A 21905-nucleotide genomic window follows, 5' to 3' on the forward strand; every position below is an offset into this window, starting at 1 on the left:
CTTACTTTTCGTTGAATCCGAAGATTTGTTCGTCCGTGACAACCGGCTAACGATGTAACCGATCACGAGAATGACTCCGCCGAGAAACAGCGTGCTCGCTAACACGAAGACGGATATGCTCGTTCCCGGCATCATTTTCCCCTCTGTATCCTCCATCTTCACCGCGTAATTAAATCACGACACTTTCTTTGATCGGCTCACCACACTTTCGGTACACGATTTATTCAATAAAGGTACGTTTAAAAAAAAAATCACCGCAAAAATAAGAGCACGAGACGCGAGTGGAACACACACACGACCGCGTGTTCCAAAAAACACGAGATATCATGCAACGATCGCGGGCAGTGCGTCAACTCCACGGTGATACTGAACTACGCGTTTTACAGATGGGATACTCGAACGTCGAGGAGTCTTTAACCACGAACCAGACGAATCGCAGAAGCGAAACTCGACGGGATATTTCGAACGATCTTTGACCGTTATTGCCGGCAACGATAAACGCCGCATTTGAGTCTGCCCGCTTCTTTTTCCTATTCTCTTTATCAAATATATCTGTATCGTTAATAATTTTCTTCCTTTAATTTCCTCGTTCCACTTGCTCGAATTAAAGTTTCGATATTTATTCGATCTATCGCAACGGTCGTGAGGAAAGAGGATTCTCTTCGCGGTCGAAATTTCTTACTCGTAATCGATCCACTTCAAAGATCGAATCGTGTCTTATTCGAAAGAACAACGTTCGCATTCCTTGATCCCCCACTTCGTTTTTTTCTTTCTTGGCACCGTTGCGAGATTCGTCTACTCCGATGATAAAGTTACCACCTCGAACTGTTTCTGGGTCACAGCCATGCTCATCACCAACTTCGTATTTTCATGTACGACACACTTTTGTCATTTAAATCTTGTCTCTTTAAATTCTTCTTTTTTTTTCAATTCAATAATTTAAAATCAACGTTCAATTATTGTCTTACTACTGTTCGTGGTTTACGTCGAATAACAAGCGGGTCGCATCGATCGAGCGAGTCGGCAACTTTATTTCGTGTACATGAAAATAAACGAAAAAGTGCCAAACTCTGAATCAGTTTCACTGGAACGTCGCTCCAATGAGAAGTTGTCGTCACCTGGTTGAATCTCGTTCTGTATAATACTCACGATATAGTCAACAGAGAGGCGTGCGCGGGATTTATCTCCAAAAAATTAATGTTACCGCGTAACTTATGTAAGCCATTTAGTTGAACGCGTGCTCTGGTGGTACACTTGCAAATCAAACGGTATCATCGCGAACGAGAGACACATTGGAAGTTGAACGTAACGCTCGTGAGAGCTCGAAGCGTGTGTTTGCTGGATCATACCATTAGTACCGGTATATACGCGCCGATACCCTTGCTGTCTCGCGTTTAACCGCTACAAACTTTTCCCCACCACGTTTTTCATCCCCACGAAGATCGCGCGGCTCTCCCACCGCGTTGGGCATGCGCGGTTGCGCGTTTCAAACTTTCGCGGGCGGGAGACGCCGTTTCGTCAATCAGGCCCGATCCACGCTGTCCATTTGCTCGCGCTCGATCAGATCAAATATTATTCCATTTCATTTATGTTATACATGGTGGATCGGAGCGTATTAATGTTTCATCGAATCAAGAGCGGACCGTGAACGGTTTGAATATTCATCGACCATTGCAAATTACATTTTCAATTCGATTATTCGATGCGCTGTAAATTCCGGAAATTCTATTACATCAGTCTCTGTTCCCACGGAGATGGTTAGTCATCGTGTTCTCGGAACACGGTAACAGTGTTCTCGGAAACACGATGACTGCTACATTTTCCGTGACGATAGTAATTCTCGAGAAAGCATACCGCGTCAACGTTATCGATAAGAAATCGAGATAATCGTACTCGGTGATCGAAAACAAAATCTCTGAACTTGATAACGAGACTATTACCGACGATGCTAGTTTTCTATATTATCGATACAGTCGATAATCGTCGATATGAATTTGTGGGAACAAGTGTGTTTTCTTGTTAAAGCATACATTATCAACGCACAGTCGTAAAGTTACACGATCTAACCTGACCTAAGAACTAGACTTACAAACGTGCTCTTAACGGCAAGATGCGTTAAATTCAACCCGTTACTCGCCCCGTTACTTTTCCTCATTTCGATCCTCTTCGTCCTCGATTTGACTCTCTCACGTGCATGCCTCACCACCACCGTGGCTTCGTATATAAACAGAAGCCTTCGATAAACATACAGGGTGTCCAGTATGATCAAAACAGCGCTATTTTCGTTTCACCAAAACAATGAAATTCATTTTTTTAAAATCAATAGCATAGAAAGGAAAAAACAAATCCATTGACTTCTCGTTTACGCGGTTACTGTTTACAAAATACGTAAGAGAAGTGTTTAGAAGTTCGTGACGTTGATACGTCTTAAACTTTTGATAGCGAATCGCAACGCAATAAGTGACAAATATTTTGTCACTTGTTCGACAATTAAACATATGACGGGTCTAAATCTGATTGTAGCGCCACGAAGTACGTTGTACGACGACTGGTGTTATTTTTTTAACGTTTTATCTGCGACGTTTCCTCGACTTTGCTTCCCGTGTCGATTTCACGAGACTCTTCTGCGTATGGTCGCGTGCAGTTCAGGCTTCCCTTAATTAACAGGAAGCGTAGGGGGAGTTATTGTACTGTTCGTCTCTGATAGGATAGCAGGTCCTCAAAGCTACCTTACGTTTAATCTCAGGCCAAAGGAAACCTACGGTTACACACTGGGTACAAACCCTTTACACCTCGTTCGTTTTCCTGGGCTCGAGCCAACGAACTCTGACTCAAGTTTAAAGGTCGTTTGCCCCGTAACGTTTAGTCGAGGGTCAACTTTCGTGTGCGGTACCATAGAAAGATTAGAATTAACGAGCGGTCATGCCTCCTCCTCTGTTTCTGACAGAACGTTCCCACGAGCGTTTTGCATCGTTAACGCCGAGTGATACGTCGAGAGAAGAGGAAAGCACGTCACCGGGAATCGATAAGACGTTTTCCTGCAACGAATAGACACCTAATGATTGATGGCTCTACGGGATTTCCGGGTTACTTCCGTAGCTGGTCACGTTATACGACCATCGAACAATCTCCTAGGATCGATCAGATCCTCGAGACGATGTTTACGCGACGAAAACGGATTGCTTATCGATTCGAAAAGTTCGATTTCTTCGTCTCTAGATAAACGATGCGAAGATACCGGACCGTCTGTCGCGGAATGTTTCTTATCAAAACCGGTTAATAATGAATCATTTATTCGAAGGTTTTCTCGCAAAATAACCGCGCAATATAAAGCAGACACCTTTGGAACCGGCAGCCGTCGGGGATGATTAATCGGTACACGAACATCTGCGGTTCTGTTTTCGCGGGAATTAACTTAATCTATCCCGCGGCTCGAGAAACCAAGGCAATTATAAAATTTCATTCATCGGGGGATGATCCTGAGGTCACATAAGTTTTAGGTACACGAATTTTCACAGCTATGCAGAAGCCAGATCTATATGCACGTATATAAAGACGCCAGTTTCGGGGCGAGGAATTAATCATGATCTCGAAGTGGAAGCCGAAAGAGTTTAATTTAACAAATAAAAACAAAGAAATCTCAGATGGAGTTATCTAATTTGACGGATTTTCTTTGCCAGGAAGAAACATTTCACGCGATGTTCAACACCTGATCGATAAAAAACAAGTCCATTTATTAATTATTCATAATGAGTTGTGCGATGGAATTGATTCTACTTGTGTTTGCTTCATTAGGTCATCGGCGTACATATTCGGTAAATAATATTCGTTACGATAATATTATTCTAGTGAATGAAACGCTTCGTTCAATTGCCAGCTAATCGAGTGGGGGTGAAAATTAACGGCTGCCTGTTCTTTTCTACGCGTTATCTGATCGACGATAAGGATCTTATACGCGAAACACAAGATACATTTCGATCGGATGTTCGATTCCGAAGAAATTGAATTTCATGTTTATATCAGTCGGTATCGTAATAGAAATGAGTCATAGGTATTGGCGCTTCTTTAACAATGCGATGTATTCAACAATACCGAATTGATAAATTTTCGGAAATTTTTAGAACCGGTATTTCAACCTCTCTTCGATCGAGGTCAAATCGAGCCCATCTTACAAGTTACGTAACGAGTACTTCACCCTACTGCTTAAAATTCCGAGTGATTGGAATAATGTGCAAAAAAAGATTTGTTCACTTCAGGTTATAATAGAAAGTACTACCTTGAAAATTAACAGTAAACAAGATAAAAAAAAGCGTACAGAATATTTTTTTCTTATAAACTAGGAATCCATTCAGGGACATCTTCAACTCTGAAAGAACACAAAAACTGTTCTCACAAACATACGAGGCCAGTTGGCCTCGTTTTCAAGTGGCCGCCATTTTTAAATCCTACCAAAGTGAACCTACATATTACGTTCGAAACGAATACCACAACGTTTACCGCTTTCATGGGTAAGATTCGTATTGAAAACTAGCGCAATGAATAAAAGAGACACCTTGTACATATGTATAGTAAGCTGCGATCTCGAGTACCTGAACTTTGAAATTGGCACAGTGCCACGAAAGAAGTGCGCAATTCCGCGACGGCATTGCCACGCGTCTATGTTACCGGGAAGAATAATTTTGGGCGGTTGCGACGCAAGGATGCTGTGAGTCAAAGAAATTTCAACGGAAGGAAAAAAGAAGCGGATGAGAGAAAATAAAATGTTTTTCTTTCTACTCTACGCTTCATCACGAAAGGCGACAGTTATAAACCTGTCTACCAACGCAACGTGACACGACACGCTAAACAACGCGTAATTTAAACTCGATTATTTTCTTCTGATCGATACTTTACTTAAATCGCTTCTTCGTTATTCCCTTGGTTGCAAACACAAATCATAAATCCCCCTTGTATTTGGTTGTATTAGAAGCGCTTGATATTACAACGCCACCATTTAATATTACATCAGTCCCTTCGTAGCAACGTTAAGACGCGTCTACTCGTCAGAGATAAACTTCGAACTGTACATAAACATCGCCCCGACGCTTCGTATAGATCAACGTTTGCGACACGCACGTGTTTGACACGACTACCAAAACAAAAACAATCACTTACCGTGTCCACGGGACGGATACTCGTCGATCCTCCGATGATCTTCTTCCAGGAGCAAACGAACGGTCATTCCTTTAGAAGTATTCTATCTCTCTGGTTAGCTCGTTTCTCTGGTTTCTTCAACGAAAATTTAAGCACGCCTTGGCGGGAGAGTGTGCCGGTGAACTGATGCATCGGTCGCGCTTCTTTGTATCCGACGCGTGTACCGCGAGCGTGTGCGTCGAACGGAAAATAAAGGTTATGCGTATGGTGTACGCGTGACGAAAACTCGGCGACGAAAACAGCCGCGTCAACAACGTGATAAAGCAAAGAAAAGGAAGAGCGTTGTGTAGTACGTGGTACGTGGTCTATCGCGGCCAATCCGTGGCATCGTGTACACTGAGTCCTGAGAAACGTGTTCCCGCCGGTTTATGAAGAGTTTCGTTCAGCTGATGTGCGCATGTGTCGGTGAATGCACCCGGCGTCGCGGCCAACGCGCGCCTATATTGACACGTGTTGCACGACGATAACAGGCCGATAACACTGCACCAGAGACAGAAGAAACGACGCAGAAACTGATCGAATCCGTCCCGTCGCGCCCCGTTCAAAATACATATGTCTCACCGTTTCAAACACCACCTTCCTTTCTCTACGATTTTGTACGCACGTTTTTTTGTATATCTCTATACTTGCACAGTGATAACATCGATGTATCGATTCTTTGTTTCGAGCAGACGATCCCTGTAAACAAATAATTTTAAATATAAGACAAGGCAATTCGAATATTGTAATAATATTAAAGAGTTGCAACAGACGAAAACCGTTCTTTTAATTTATTTCCTTTTTTATTATAAGAGAAATAAAATTCGTTTATGCGATATTAATAGCATCACGCGAAGAATCGTTTCGATTATTTTTAGATGTTAAGGTTATTCATCCTAGTCGTTTTTTGACGCCGAATTATTTTGGCGGTTGTATTCTGATACATAAACATTGCACTTGTTGCTTCGCAGGAAATTCGTCGGTGTTCTAACCCTAACATTAATCCGTATTAAATGCACGGTGCTAAAAATAGAACGACGAATTTCTCTGCAGACGTATATACGTGTTATCGTATACAACTATACACGTTAAAATTGCGTAAGTATTGACGTGGTTATTTTCTATTTATAACAATATTTTTGTTCTAAATACAGAAGTTGGTGAGCCATGCAATCTTTTGAAAATTAAAAATATTAAGTAGGGTTATTGTAGAATGAAAAAGATAAATAGAAGAAAATACCACAGAATAAACCAGTCACCACATGGGAGTGCCTGCCACATGATATGGAACACCAAAGTCCTTGTAAAACAATTAATTTAATACGGTGAAAACATACAAGCTTCATTTTTAGGTGGTTTTTAATTTTGTACTAATGCGCGCACCTTAAAAACAATGTTGCTAGCACCACCTGGTGGTAACTGGTAAGATTAACAAAATAGAAAGTTATTATAGGTGTTTCTTTCTTAAAATAAATGATTTCAATGCTTCACTGACACATGTAAAACATTTTACAATTGCAATGTAATTAATAGAATGGCTACAATGTTAATAAAAAGTAATAAGCTGCGTAGGTTACCGACCTCTTGCAACGCTGTTCGGCGATCGACTGCTAGCTGGCAATGGCGTCTCACAATTATGGCGGGCTTTTCAAAACAATGGCGGGTATTTCAAAAAGAACATGTACATATATAGCTTTCGAGTTTTGACAAAACTTTCGTTATCTACCATTGTTCTTTACAAATCATATTTACGTTTAATAATAGATTGATATTTAAGTTCTATTCTAGTTTTCATAGGAGATCTTTTACGTAATATACCTCATACAAACGCGCCAAGTTCAAGACAGCGTCTTATAATTTTTATCTAAGGAAGTCGAGGTATAAAACGTGAAAGTTTCATAAGCATCGTTAGTTTATTAACAATGTTACACGCACAATCATACATAAAACAACCTTGATTATAGATATTTTACGACCCTCGTTTATAGAAACGGGTCTCCCTATACTGTTTTAAGTCCATTTTGGGTGCCAGTACACCGTCTCGATTATACAAAACCGACAGTATATTACTTTACAAACGTAGGATAATTTAACATACAGAAGAACAGAAAAGGGAGGATAGGTGATAGATCGTTAGGAAGGCAGTAAAAAGGGATGAAAAATTATTCTAGGGTAGAAAAGAGAACGAAATGATCGGTAACGTGTCCCCCTTCACGTATAAAAATTACAAATTACATCCAGATATTTTGGACCATTTATATTATACATCTTATAAAACTGTTTCCCTTTTTTTTTCTTATGACAAGGAACAAACGGATATCTACATTTCCTTGTAGTTTTTAATATCGGTAGTCAAGTGTTTTAGAGAACCATAAATAAATTCATAAATATCGTCTATGCATCATTAAAGTTTTAATGTTTTCTCTTTTCTGTCGCAGACAGACATTGATTTTTTAAGGTTCTTCCGTCTCACTCATCTAAAAGAAAAAAAAATGAAATATTCATTCGTACTGGTAACATCAAAGGAGACGGTGATTGTTTTCTATTTTTTTCTTTTTCTACACGAGTGTATAATATAGGACAAAGGAATAGAATTTCGTGGCAGATGCATAGATGCAACGAAAAATGCATAGAATCGTAAATTTCATCGAAACACGCCTTCCTATTTATAGGAATTTATTTCTTTCATTTCTCTCCGTTGCTTTCTTGAATAATACAAAACGCAGCAGCGCTCGAACAATAAAATGAATCGTAATGTAGAGTTGTTTTATTTATATCGTTTAACACGCGAGATTCGACTATATTCCCCTTGAAAAATGCTACATCGTGGTTTATTATATATTTTTTTTGTCCTTTGCATATCCATCGACTTCTCGAATCGCTAGAAATCGATTTCTTCTTTCGCAAGACTAAGAAGACTACTTCCGTGGTGAATGATACCAACGAGGAAAAGAAAACGATCTCTATTTTGTCCTATAAACAATAAATTGTGAAATACTGTAAAATATTGTACATACTATTTATCGAATCGAACCGAAAAACAATTCGTCTTCTTTTTCTCGTTTCTACGTACTGGTTGGTCCACGAAGAAGTGCTTCCCCGTAGTTGAAAAAGATTGGGAAGTCTATTTTTCTCTCTCTATTACAATATTTTTCTCTTTTGTCACGCTTGGTCGTCAACTTGCTAATTTTTCGTCTCTTCCCAAATTATCTATCCCCTCTAATCTCAGACGAGAGAATATCAACAGTATCGGGATACGATAAATCAATGTTTTTTTATTTATAGGGGATTTTTTTTCTTTTATTTTAAGACAGTCAATCGAATCGACTAATTCTAAAGCGAATTAATCACATCAATTAACGATTTCGATCGATGGATCGACTCGATCCTAAAACGATCTCGAAGACCCTCCTGGTAAAATCAAGGAAGATCGACGAGTTTTCTTTATAATTAGCGGTTCAGAAAATTCGAAGAATCATGCTTTCAACTTCTATGTACGTCTACATATTAGAATCGAATGAAAATTAAGCTAATTACGATTAGCTACGATCTTACATGGCAGTAACAACATCAATGACAACAAAAATGAATTGAAAAAGAATATTAAAATAAAAAAGATATAGTTTCAATTTGAAGCATTACAAACCCCCGCAAGACCGTACCCTCGTAAACTTTAATTTTTTTAATGAACAAAATATAAAAACAATCTGTTTTGTTTAGAAAAAAAGGTCGATTCTCCGAGTAGATATTCAGCAGACCGTCCTCTTCTAATTTCACATCCTACGACGTTACGTTCCCTTAGAAACTGGCGAGTCTAAACAATTTCGTCGCGTTTCAATGACGATACGTCGTTCGGTATTTCATTCGTTTTGTCATCCGAATTCATGATTCGCGACGAATCAAATATCTATTGACACTAAAAAAGAAAAAAAAAAAGAAAAAGAAAATGAATCGCTTACACACGAAAAATACATTAGTCAGATTCTCACCACGCGAAGCAGCGCTCTACAGTCAGAAAAATGAGAAACGAAATTAAAACAAAAGGCACAACGAGCTTTTCTAATTCCACAAACTCTAAAGAAAAATAAATAAAATAATTACAATAAGAAAAAATCATCATCACCCATAGAGATCATTTCATTTCAATTCGCTCGAAATGAATCAATCATCTTCTTTAATATCTTTGTTTCTCATGTTTAAAGAAATAATCGTCTGCGGTATCAACCTAACAATGAACTTTTGTCTACACGCATACACATTCTATACTTTGCATGTAAGTAATGCCTATTTTCCAAAAGTATGTATGAAATATGCTCCAACCAGGGACTCTGAAGACATTATCGCTTTCGAGTAATTTCATTGATCTCATCGGCTTGTGGGACCACTCGTGTGTCATCAAACATCGTACCACTCACGCTCTTCTAGTTCTCTCTCATTCATTCCACGCGTGCCCTCTGCGACGCCTTACTTTTACAAAAAAAAGAAAAAAAAAGAACTTTTTTGTACTATCAATATATTAAACGTTGGTCGCAATTTTACTACTCATCGTTAAACGTTGCTGTCGCATCATTAAATCACACAGTATGCATACACTATTTCATAAGTGACATTTCACTTCTTACGTTCACTTTTGACTCGCTTTTATACGCTTGAATTCAAAGAAAGAATACGACACGCTAACATTTATGTAATTATTATTTTGAAAACAAGAGATATCGTTGGTGGACGAAATTGCGTATGCACACACAGATTCTAGGCTTTAACCGAAGAAAAATTCTCAGTGTTCGGTGATCCTTTTTCGCTCTAATTCGTCATTAAAGGAATATTTTTCTCCGTCGTTCATATAATCTATAAATTGGACGATAAAGTTCAATTTATGATTTAAGTGCATTGCTACGCAACGCGTCTATCACTTTTCCCTTTCTCTTACGTTTTACTTCGTTATTTATGAATCTTTCGCGATGTTATTCATCCCTTTCTTCTTTCTATACGTTATAAATGTCTGATCCGGTGACGTTGACGCACTTAGGCAATTGAAAAATTCAATACACACGAGTATATAGTTTCCATTGTACGAGATGTGTACCTTAGTGAAGAAAAATTCTTAACGATTAATCCTTACGCATATTTAATATATGATGCTTATGAGTTTATGAGCTACCATATTAAAGGAAAAAACATACACCACTGAAAGATTATATCGTTAGTTTAACGCGATCGCTTTCATATACATTGTTTATACTCGGATCGCCGAAAGCTACGTTTGAACTGTGCATACGCCTCGGTGGAGATACGATGTTCAAATTAAGCAAATAGGATTCGACGAGAGAGAGAAAGAGAGAAATTTTAATTTTCTTCCCTTTTAAAATACCACTTTGTTAACACGTTTTCATCGTTTTCCATCGCATTGCAATGAACATCGTTACACCGCCATTCCATATATAGATAGTGAAGCACATTAAAAACATAGCGATAAGCTAATTAATATTCAAATATTGGAAAACCTCCACTAATTCTATGCAAAGTATAGCTTGTAGAATACCATTCATTAAAACTAGGACTTATCGTATTATAATAATAATAATAATAATAATAATAATCCAGTTGCTTCTGTATTTTCCTTTTCCTTCTTCTTCTTCTTCTTCTTCTTTTCTTCTTTCTTCTTTTCTTATTTCACAAATCCTCATGGATTTTCACATGCACTATATGACTGTGGGCTCTGCTCCACTTGCTACGACAAATTTGCTTTCAATGAGTCAATCTCGACGAAAACAAATTTGTACAGAACCGTTTCTCATCTTACTACGTATTTATAGAAATGAGACTATTCGATAATTATATAGAACAAAGTAAACCTCAATGATTTCAACAAATCTTGATGGTACGTTATAAACATCAGTTCCATCAGTAATTTTTGCCATCGTATATTGTACCGTTTGAAGGTTTTTCACATATAAAATAAAAAATAAAATTCATATCGCAGAGGAAAACATTCATATTTCATAGGCAAAGTTACTCATAACATTGACCCTTACAATATGTATCAAACCCATTGAAATCGGTTCACCCTATTCTATATAATTACAAACTATTCTTATTAACAATCATAATTTTATGTACAATTTAACAAACTGCATGCAATCGCCTCTTTCCTTCATTTCTTCACAATATTAGATAAGTTACATGATAAAATTATAATCGAGTTCAACTCACTGTGTCCTGCCATGTCACACATCAAATGATAGAAACAAGTGAAAATGATTTTTCTTTTTATTTGATCTTCTGTATAACGTGTATAAAACCATTTCAGGCAACATTTGTTTGTCTTTTTCTTTCTTTTCTGTTTTTTTTTTACGCGTGCAACTTTGCCAAAATACCAGCCGTCACTTTAATACTTACATCGATTCATGCAGACTGGTTAAAATTTATTTCAAAATGGATCAGAAATTGAAATAACTTTTACCACATCCTCTCCATGTAATTTATCAATAGTGCAGTCAAGTAAATTGGCAAATTTGCATGCAATTCGATATTCACCCTTCCACGGTTACGAAATATCGTTTAAGAATATGTATATATACATATCATCGAGTGGAAAAGAAATCATTTTTACTTGTTGAATCGTGGCGGCCTCCTCAATCGTGGTATCAATTCTGTCCTAACAGTTCTGGCGTAATTAGGAGCAGCATACTGATCAGTTACAGCAATCGGACTCTGCAAGCTCTGAATGAACATCGGTGAGTCCTGTAATTGTCCAACACTTGCTGCCTGATATTGATACTGACTGTTCGCTATATCCGCTGTCGGATAATGATTCGGTTGCACGAATTGAGGAGGATTATCGTATTGCGGATACGGGATCGAACTTTCTGCGGAAAACTGAGGGATTACTGGATTCACGTTCACCGGTGTAGTCGCAAAGCTTCCAGGATCGTACGTCTGATACTGATTCAGTTGTCCAATTTGCGTTGTACTGAACGGAGGTGACTGAGGGAACTGAGAAGTATCTGGGAATAGCACACTAGCAACGGTCGGTTGAGGAAAACTTTCTGGTCTAGGATAAGGCGACATGTTTGCTGTAACGTTGCTTAAACTTTGAACATTTGGAATTCCAGCTATTTGCGACGTACCGTAACTATGAAACGTTTGCCGGCTGTGATCCAACTCTTTCACACCACTTTGCAAAGAACACGCTACGTTCAGTTTCGATTTCGTGTTTGGACCAGCTATCTCGTTGTGCTTGGTTCTTGCTTCGGTCACGAACGGATGACGAACGTTTACGATGCTCTGGGGGGCACGTAACGGTGGGAAATTAATCGGTGCCATTTTCGATGCTGGATTCTGTTGCTCCAAAGCCTTTCTAGCTACAGCAAATGCTGTATTATCGTTCCGTGATGCCGGTCGTGAATGTTGAGTACTGGAAGAAGTCCCATGATTCTCTCTGTGTAAAGCTTGAACAGACGACTGATTTACAAACCTCGACGACAAATTGTTCATTTGTGTGCTATTCCTTGCCTTGTAGTCCTGACTGTTCACCGAAGGTTCTTTGTAATCGGATTGTATCTGATAATTCTTCATTTTAGAATCGATTTCACTGGAATACTTTTTGGTAGAATAATCTTTGGATTTCGATGCGCTCTCGTGAGGAACATTACCACCGACACAGACCGCAGTAACACCACGTACGTTACCGAAGCTCGAGCTAGATTGATTTGTGGTTGAGATTGAAGTATTATTCTTTGAATGTTGTTCGTTAGATTTCACATTCTCATTGTTTCCATTACTCTTTTTTAGAGATGTATTTATTCTATTTGTAGAAACTGTAACGTTCGATGCTGTAGTAATTGTGTTTAGCGTAGCATCTTTATTGGATATTGTAGTATTTACTGCTCTGACCGATGACTTTGATAATCTACTCTTGTTCCCCACGTGATCTAATTTTTGACTATTTTTACCCTTATCCAATGGTTGATTGTTTACCGATAGTATTTTCGAGTCTGCATTGTTGTTCTGATTTTTGGACAGCAAATTATTATGGGATTTACAATTGATAGTGACAGCTGGCAGGAGCAAAGCGCTGGCTCACTTCTTGGTCATGATTTTCAGATATTCCAAAGCGTTTTGAGCAGCACTAGCTTGAGCATCTTTACTGGTAACACCACAACCGTAGCAAACTGCCACTGGCAATGTAGACAGTTGCACAAGGCACTGGCATTTACCTGTAACAATGGAAAAATGTTCTCCTACTCTGATCCAGATCTTATTTCAGACAAAATTGTTAAAATAAGAAAATTAGAAATAAGAAGAAAGGTATAACAAATTATTATAAAATATAATGGGAAATCAATTAACTTATGTTAAATGTACATTAGTGATTGAGATACATTAAATGTGATAAGCAATTTATGATAACTATGTCAGAGGTCACACATTACAGTTTCTCAATACAAACACGTTAGTTCTAGCTTATGTAAACCTGTTAGATGAGGTACCTTTTTTTTTAAAGGGTTGTATGGATACAGGATCATGTGTGGAATAAATTCTGCCAAACTTAACTTACGAAAAAAAATGAAAACTATCATTGCACAACTCAGTGCTGAGGAGAAACAAAGGCAATCAAGGATAGTATTTGAAAAAGTAAGTCCATGAATGAAATAAGTAATTTATCCATAATCAGAGTGTAAGAGGTTAAGTCATATTTTGTTCAGAAATTCCATTAATCTTGATCACTTTCAATTATGTACAGTTATGTTCTCTCAAACAATTTCAAGAAAGCAAAAGGGTTTCTTCATACCTAAGTACAAATGATGAAATTAATACAGTACCGATATTAAAACATATGTTCGAAATGAAGAAGGAAGTATTTATTCCTAGATATAAAGGCAAACAAATGGAAATGGTTAAATTATTTTCAATGAAAGATTACGAAAATCTACCAGTAACTAAATGGAATATCAAACAACCAAGCTTTAATGAACCCAGAGAAAATGCTTTGGAAACTGGTAAGAACTGTTAATTTTTAACAATCATACTTCATTCCATTTCACTATTATTTTCAAAATAATATTAATAAAATATAAAAAAATGATGCATGCTTTGTCATAGGTGGGTTGGATTTAATACTTTTACCAGGTGTTGCATTTTCTCCTAGTGGTAAGTTGATTTTAATTTACAAATTGCTTAAGGAAGAGAATATTTATAATCTAATAATTTTATGTTATTACTTGTCAACTAGGAAAACGTTTGGGACATGGGATGGGTTATTATGATAAATTTTTGGGTTTGTGTTTAAAGAAACAACAAAAAAGACCACACTTAATTGCAGTGGCATTTAATGAACAATTACGTGAGGATATTCCAACAACCGAAAACGATGTATTACTGGATCTTATACTTACAGAAAAATAAATGTACTTTTTCAATGAATAGTAAGTTAAATAATAAAATATATTCATTAACAACTTGGTAAAACTGTAGTTACTAATATAATGTAAAAAAAATAACTTACCACTGATAGATTTTTCTTCAATATCAACATAAGTTACTTCAAATTGCTGCTCTGAAGCGATTTCTTGCAAAAACTGTACCAGATTTACATCGCCGTCATTCAAACAAGTATTCTATAACAAAAAGGATTAATAAAGAAAATATAATAATATTCAAAGGTTTAATATAGTAATTGTTTTTGCTTACTATAACTACAAACCTGTAATTCAAAAAGTTTAACACCAGTTGATGATTTCAGACTTTTATGAAATTGTGAAACCTTAAGGCTATGAATAGTTGTTAGAGTTGAAATTTTGCTACCTTTCAGATCAGCATAACGGGCATTCACATTTGCATTTCTTTGTAAAACCTATAACGGACAATTAATAATAAAAATTTAATTACATGCTCATCATTGGAGATGTTTCACCAATGACTGCACTTATATTAAGAGTATCATGAAGTGGAAATGATCCAAGCGTGTTTACTGTTGAAAATATATTGCTGTGTAAATGATTTCAGTATCAATACACATACATATTACACACATTTCTTATTTTAAAAATTATCCGTTATAGATTCAAGGTGAACAGAAAGGTAGCATATATTTCATATATATTCATAATAGGGTGCCAAATCACTTCCACTTCACTAAACATACACACACATACACAACAAAAACTATTCACAATCATAGACACAGAAGCAACCTATGTAAAGACGTGGTCGATATTACCCTACTACAACTATCCTCTGATTTATGCTCAAGATACATTCCATGTCATAATTGTTTTACACAGCAGAAAATCACAAAAATACATACCGAAAAACGTTGTACAAAATTTTATAACAAAAATACATTTAAGTTTTATTTTTTGTTACTTTCACTACTATATTCTAAAAAAGTCTCTATATACTTTATTTATAAGCTTATTGTTACATTCAAAATATTACATATGTATATAAAATAATTATTGAATGAATTTAAAAACATGTACTACACCATTAGATGAACAACCTTAATATTTAATTTTAACATTACCTTTAACAGATTAGACATAAAAACAAAAAATATTCTTACCTCATCTTCATCCACATTGGAATTTTCTGTATTCATATCATGTAAAGCTTGCCACATTTTATGAGCTGCATGCCTCTTTGCTACTTTTTTACTTCTTCCCTGACCAACTTCGCGATATTTTAAAATAGAACAAACAATGGTAAACTGTCTTTCATGCGGAAGACCTTCCTCGTTTTCCATTGTGTATTTTGGTGGGGGCCAATGACGCGACATACACATTTCTTGCAATGCTCCAATTGGATTTGTGATTATTTTCTCTTCTCCGTATCCTGATAATTCTTGTAGATTCTCAGAACTATATAAAACAAATTGTATTAATTCTCTAAAACGAGTAAGTAATGCAACTGAATATTATCAATTATTACTCTGGTATATTGTTTTGGAGCGGAGAATCTGGAGCTTCGCTATTTAATCTACACAACTTATCCAATACAGCTCTTGCAGCAGCATGTTTTGCTTCCTTTTTTGACTTTCCAGTCCCCATTGCTGAAACAATTGGATCTGCTTCAATTGTCAAATACTTATCATTTATAATTTCTTTTTATATATAAAAAAAGAATAAATCAAAATTAGATACAAACCAACAATATCAGCAACAGTGACACGATAACGAAAAATAGGCTCATGGATAGCACCCTCTACTTGTATTAGTTCATACTTTGGTGTTGTACCCCTACGAGAAAGCAATTCCTGAAGAATAGAAACTGGAGTTTTGTTGGACAATGATTTCATCTCCAATTGAGCGGCCTCACTTATTGGAAGTTTCTCTACCATTAAACTATGTAATGACAATCGAAGTCTGCTACGCCGGTTAACATTATTTGAATGATTAGGAACCCCACCTACATTGGCCATCATATTAGGCCCAACCTGTTGCGGTTGATGCATTTCTTCCATTTTGGCAATCTATAAACGAACATAAATTACACTCAAACATAGATTTAATTAATTAACAAATATCTCAATTACATTTAATATATATATATATCAAGTGCAATTTAATTATTGATCTACTCAAGATCTGATCTATAAAAATACAAATTATAAATATTGTAAATATCTAAAGTTGAAACAATTGAAATTAATTTAATATCTAAATTGATCATCTGTATTGTAATAACAATAATATACAAATATGTTTTTAATGCATAAATAACATTTTAAATGATCTGTCAAATGATATTTCCAATTTATCATATATTTCAGTAATTTCTCATTTACAAAAATCTGATGTTTAAACAAACATAAAACAGTACAAAGATAACATTATATATAAAATTATGATAAGATCTTAATAATAATAGAGTCCTAATAATATTTTAGTCTGTTCTAATTACTAATTAATACAAGGTCTGTGCAGTATAAAACGGTAGGAAAACCGGCTGGCGGCCATGATTGTAATAAAATTCATTGATTAATTCTAGTATCTGATGCATAGAAAATACAACAATAAAGTATAAAGGTTAAGTTTCATTACGATTCAAACGAGAATAAAGTCAATAATGATTTTCATCACTGTCAATGTTCTATTTCAAACGGAGACAATAGGGAGCATAAACCAACCGGTCACACTATCGTCCGCTATACGAAATCAAAAAAACCTTGCTACCTTTACTCACAATTTTCAAACGTTTTATATAAATAAGCTGGCTCCTGAACAGGCCAATTCCTATGCGAAAAGCGAATCCCGCTTTTTGTGACCGATCCAAGTCTCACAAAAAGCTTGATCCGTTTGACGACAGAAAAATGGTTTGCTGACTACCGGAGAATCTTCCTCGTTTCTGGTTCTGTCGCAGTATGCGATCTGAAGTTTTTCTAGACACAGAAGCACGCGCATCTTTCTGCGCAGATGCACTACTGGCGGTTTTATGGAAACACGTTTTCATTGTTAAATTTTTTATTCAGATTTAAATCCTACATAATTTTCCTCCCATTGCTTTAAAATTTTCGTCTAAATATGAATTGTTTATACGCTTCAGAGTAGATACTTTAAACATTGAAAATAACTTATCCTAATGTAAGGCTTCCTAATGTTCTCTTTTTAAATTCTTTTGGCATATCATTCTTGAATATAGTTCAAGTAGCTTTGAAATTTTTATAAACAAAATAGATTTGTTTTATTCTTTCATATTACTTGTTTGATAGTATACAATTAATCTGATAGAAATGATTATAAATTTAAATAAAACATTTGCCAAACCTACGATGGTGTTAAACGATGTTTCATGTTTAAATTGGCGCCGTTTTGTTAAATAGTTCGCCATTTTCAATGTTAACCATCGTTTCTTGGCAACACCGGATGTTGGCGTATTTCGCATTTGTATACCTAGAATCATCATTTCCGGTTGTTACCCGCTGAAACGGCCCAAAGATTGTACGCCATTACTACACACTGACGCTACACCGTATTATTTCAAACGTTTCATTGATTTTTACTACATTTCGTTAAATTTGTTTATATTAAAACTTCCATAATGAGTGATATCGAGGTAATTTCTATACCTTGTTTCCTAAAATAATAATTTTATGTGTAATTTTATACACATTGCAGCCATAACGATATGCGGCTAACTACAGCCATTATCGATCCGTAAACGTTCATCTGTATTTTACCCTTATATTGTGTTTTTAATAATATTATTGTCACGTTTTAACGTTGAATAATGCGTGGAATCGATTAAAAAATTATTCCTAAAGTTCAGCTTTTCACAAATTGTAGTCGTTATAGTAAATACAATGTATTAACTATGGACTGAAAGGTTAAGCTTCCATTTCTTTTGCATAAATTCAAATGTAAAATTAGATATGTTACATTATACAAAGAAATTTAAAATTATTCTTATTGAAATTATAATATTTATATTTTCCAGAGAAGCGGTAGTCGTAGTGCAAGTCCTCGAAGACCACGAACAGCAGACGGCGGTTTAAGAGATTCACGTTCACATTCAAGATCACGTAAATCAAGAGAACGCAAAGAATCTCATCGGCCGGTGAAAGAATATTCAAGATCAAGAAGCCGTTCTGTATCCAGAGGAAGAAAATCGTATCGTAGTAGCAAATACGCTAGTGCAGGTCATCGTGGTAGTAGTCGCAGTCGTAGTCGTACTCCTTACAGGGGTGGACGATATTCCCGAAGCAGATCTCGTTCGTATTCCCGTTCCCGTTATTCTCGGGAACGCGATAGGAACATTTATCGTTCACATTCTCGAAGTCCAATGTCTTCTAGACGACGTCATGTCGGTAACAGGGACAATCCTAATCCCTCTCGTTGCTTAGGTGTGTTTGGACTTTCTATTTTCACAACCGAACAACAAATATATCACATCTTTTCCAAACACGGACCTGTTGAACGTGTACAAGTTGTATTCGATGCAAAGGTATGTAAACATTGATGTATCGTATGTTCAAGTATTTATTCATTATTTCAGCGAATTCATTGTTTAATCAAACCGTAACCCCTTTTATGAAAGGGGTATAGTAAAATGCCAGAGATTTAGAACGTTCATGCATTAAGGTTATAATGAAACGTTAAAGGCCTCTGGCCACACGTACATTTCATTTTATAAAGCGAGAAGATGGTATAGCGAAGTAATATTTATTGTACTTGTCTTACTTAATCAAAGCTAATTGAAAAATTTATATTTCAGACCGGGCGGTCCAGAGGATTTTGCTTTGTATATTTTGAATCTGCAGAAGATGCTAAAGTAGCAAGAGAACAGTGCACAGGAATGGAAATTGATGGCCGAAGAATAAGGGTAGCTTTCTCGATCACACAGCGAGCTCATACACCCACGCCCGGAATTTACATGGGAAAACCTACACATTTGCACGACCGAGGCTGGGATGGATCTAGACGTAGGGAGTAAGTTACTTAGCGCGAATACCTTAGACGATACGATTATTTTCTTTTTAGAAAATAGTAGAATTGTAATAATTTATATTTTCAAAAAGAAGTAGTTACAGAGGAAGCTACCGACGGTCACCCAGTCCATACTACAGTCGTCGACGTTCACGCTACGACAGATCCAGATCGCGCTCCTATTCTCCGCGTAAGTTTGCTTTTAGTTCTTCTATAAAATCTAATATAAGCAGTCTACATGGATATGTGTCTCCTTTGAAATAATACTTCTGTCACATGAAAATACAATTAATCTATAGATTCATGCACACAGGATACAGAAATAAAAAACTCATTGATTTGATATTGTATAATTCGCTGAAACCTCTTTTTTTCTTCCTTTTTGTGAAATTAAAAGAACAACATATTACAGTACACACACATGAATACGTATACATACAATATGAATATGTACCATATTATGTTAGACTTGTTTTCGTTATCTCTAACATTTAATAAATGCAGTAATATTAATATAAGTTATTATGTAAGAATATACTAATACAATTTTATGATCCATCGTGTAAGGTTGGTAGAAGCAAAGCAAACGAAAAATCATTAAATGCCGTGTCGCTTGTATACAATGTAAAAAAAAGTGATATACAAGTTAGTACTTCCTATAGAATTAAAATTTATAAGTGGTTTAAAAATTTGTACAACAGTCACTTATGCCAAAAACTTCTTTAATTTGGATTCATATTTTCGTAGACCGCTTATATTTAAGTTGAAGCAAAATGTTTAAGTACAAATAAGTAGTTAAATTAGCAAGAATGGAAGGCAGGAGCATCAAGGAATGCATCCAATAAGTCGTACGGTAGTAACTAAGCGTAACCCGTAAGATGGGTCAAACAATCATAGTTTTTGTTGCTTAATGAATTTCAGGTCGATATTAAGTGACACGAGTGTGATGCGAGAGGCCAGGTGTTTGGGAGACCATTTGTGTGACTTGACCCTTTGACCTCAAATTTCTTCTAACAATACTGTACCGGGTCAAAAAATGCAAACGCTACATTCTTACTACTATTCTTACCTTACCTAATTCTGCATCATATGCAATTAATATATGGCATTTAAATAACGATATTGTACAATATCAATTAATGAGAAATAATTTAATGTGCAAAGGGTGTAGCATATTCTTTGCATGAAACAGTAAGGTTAGAATGGACATAAAGAAACCTTATTTTCATAATGTTTTTATCGCTTCCTAACAAAACTTTTATGAAGATAAGGTTTACCGTATTGTAACAGTATATGACGTTAATATGTGAAGGTTGGAATATAATTTAATTTGCATCTTTCTTTGACAATTTAATTATTTGCTTAAAAGAAGTTGTATTCCAGCCGTTTGGGCAGTAAATATCACTGGCAATACGTGATATAAAATCTGGAAAGATCATGGTATTTCTAAATGTTTATATGAAAAGAAAAAGAAATGAAACACATTACACACAGAAAAGAACGAAACAAAACAAAAAATAAAATTAAAAAAATAGAAGTAAGTTCTCTAACCTGTTTGTTTGTTTATAAGGTTTTGAATCAAGAGGTATTGGATGATAGAGGGAAGTTTGAAGTTTCACTCTGAAAAAATGAAAGTTTTGAAAAGTTGAAGACAAGATATCTGAAGATGTTTGTCTTGCTCGAATTTCGAAGATCCAAAGGTTTTTCGCGCTTGTGACAAAGAATATGATCCGAAATCACATTCATTACCGGCTGAGAAGTCTCAAGCCTAGAAGAACTGCAAGACTCAAGACAGTACGAAATCGTTGATCGTCAGGCCCCCGACCTGGACAAGCCAGTGGTTGGGGGTGAAACTGGTCGAACGTTTCCGAAAAATGTTCAAGAAGCATCGAAATCTTTTATGAGTAGGGAAGAGCGTAAGGTGCTCCAAGGTTTATACCGATCATATTCTTTATCAGTTGATTTGGTTAAATGACATATCCGTAATTAGGTGTTTATAAAATAAATAAACATATAATACCTTTACCCCTATTCCCTCCACCATCCCAAAACCTCCTTATATATCCTTAACGGTGACATCCTATTGTTTTCATTTTGTATAGGTATAAGCAGCGGTCATTCATATTGAAACTACTAATAAACAGTGTTTTTGATATAAATGACTATATATCTCAGATCTATCATTACTCAACCTCTTCAGTATTAATAAATATTAATATTAAAAGTAATTTTAGTATAATCTAGCATAAACGTTTATCTACGAATGGGGAGCCACAGGTTAAAGAACTATATATATATATATATATA

The 21905-nt window shown here is 35.9% G+C and overlaps 5 protein-coding genes across 16 annotated transcripts in view; 2 read left to right on the plus strand and 3 right to left on the minus strand.

The window, feature by feature from the left end:
• LOC117602572 (transducin beta-like protein 2) overlaps window positions 1-10208 on the minus strand; it is a 38552-nt gene extending 28344 nt beyond the window's left edge. The window contains exons 1-2 of one of the 4 annotated variants that reach the window (XM_076691922.1): window positions 6754-10208; window positions 5155-5871 (exon numbers count right to left, since the gene is read on the minus strand). In XM_076691922.1, the coding sequence (XP_076548037.1) occupies window positions 5155-5221 (67 nt within the window). In that variant the 5' untranslated portion in view covers window positions 5222-5871; window positions 6754-10208. Of the gene's footprint in view, window positions 1-5; window positions 5113-5154; window positions 5872-6412 lie in introns of those variants that run through there. The other 3 variants (XM_034320766.2, XM_076691923.1, XM_034320765.2) reach the window with 3 other exon arrangements.
• A 1290-nt stretch (window positions 10209-11498) lies between these two features.
• LOC117602581 (uncharacterized) lies at window positions 11499-12981 on the minus strand. The gene is made up of 2 exons (XM_034320795.2): window positions 12650-12981; window positions 11499-12589 (listed from the first exon to the last, which is right to left on the minus strand). The coding sequence occupies exons 1-2, from the start codon at window positions 12748-12750 to the stop codon at window positions 11782-11784; spliced, it is 909 nt and encodes a 302-aa protein (XP_034176686.1). The 5' UTR covers window positions 12751-12981; the 3' UTR covers window positions 11499-11781.
• Window positions 12982-13120: 139 nt separating this feature from the next.
• On the minus strand, window positions 13121-17552 carry LOC117602577 (protein Loquacious-like). Of its 4 annotated transcripts, none has more exons than XM_034320784.2 (7): window positions 17359-17552; window positions 16321-16645; window positions 16105-16225; window positions 15740-16034; window positions 14879-15028; window positions 14681-14792; window positions 13121-13391 (listed from the first exon to the last, which is right to left on the minus strand). In XM_034320784.2, exons 2-7 carry the CDS (start codon window positions 16634-16636, stop codon window positions 13255-13257), a joined length of 1131 nt encoding a protein of 376 aa, XP_034176675.1. In that variant the 5' UTR covers window positions 16637-16645; window positions 17359-17552; the 3' UTR covers window positions 13121-13254. The 4 variants fall into 4 exon arrangements, with proteins under 4 accessions (XP_034176675.1, XP_034176673.1, XP_034176677.1 ...); XM_034320782.2 differs by having other exon boundaries at window positions 16105-16240; XM_034320786.2 differs by lacking the exon at window positions 14879-15028.
• Window positions 13679-14824, plus strand: Mthfs (methenyltetrahydrofolate synthetase). Its single transcript, XM_034320801.2, has 5 exons — window positions 13679-13809; window positions 13919-14174; window positions 14278-14325; window positions 14408-14600; window positions 14690-14824. Exons 1-4 carry the CDS (start codon window positions 13699-13701, stop codon window positions 14578-14580), a joined length of 588 nt encoding a protein of 195 aa, XP_034176692.2. The 5' UTR covers window positions 13679-13698; the 3' UTR covers window positions 14581-14600; window positions 14690-14824.
• A 517-nt stretch (window positions 17553-18069) lies between the features above and the next one.
• Window positions 18070-21803, plus strand: tra2 (transformer 2). 6 transcript variants are annotated; one of them, XM_034320794.2, is made up of 5 exons: window positions 18070-18228; window positions 18610-19116; window positions 19387-19601; window positions 19694-19788; window positions 20520-21803. In XM_034320794.2, the coding sequence occupies exons 1-5, from the start codon at window positions 18214-18216 to the stop codon at window positions 20528-20530; spliced, it is 843 nt and encodes a 280-aa protein (XP_034176685.1). In that variant the 5' UTR covers window positions 18070-18213; the 3' UTR covers window positions 20531-21803. The 6 variants fall into 6 exon arrangements, with proteins under 6 accessions (XP_034176685.1, XP_034176684.1, XP_034176683.1 ...); XM_034320793.2 differs by having other exon boundaries at window positions 19691-19788; window positions 20520-21799; XM_034320792.2 differs by having other exon boundaries at window positions 21169-21793.
• The last annotated feature ends 102 nt before the right edge of the window (window positions 21804-21905 follow it).

This window comes from Osmia lignaria, chromosome 13 (genome assembly GCF_051020975.1).
Source record: "Osmia lignaria lignaria isolate PbOS001 chromosome 13, iyOsmLign1, whole genome shotgun sequence".
In the NCBI taxonomy this organism is placed as follows: Eukaryota; Metazoa; Arthropoda; class Insecta; order Hymenoptera; family Megachilidae; genus Osmia; species Osmia lignaria.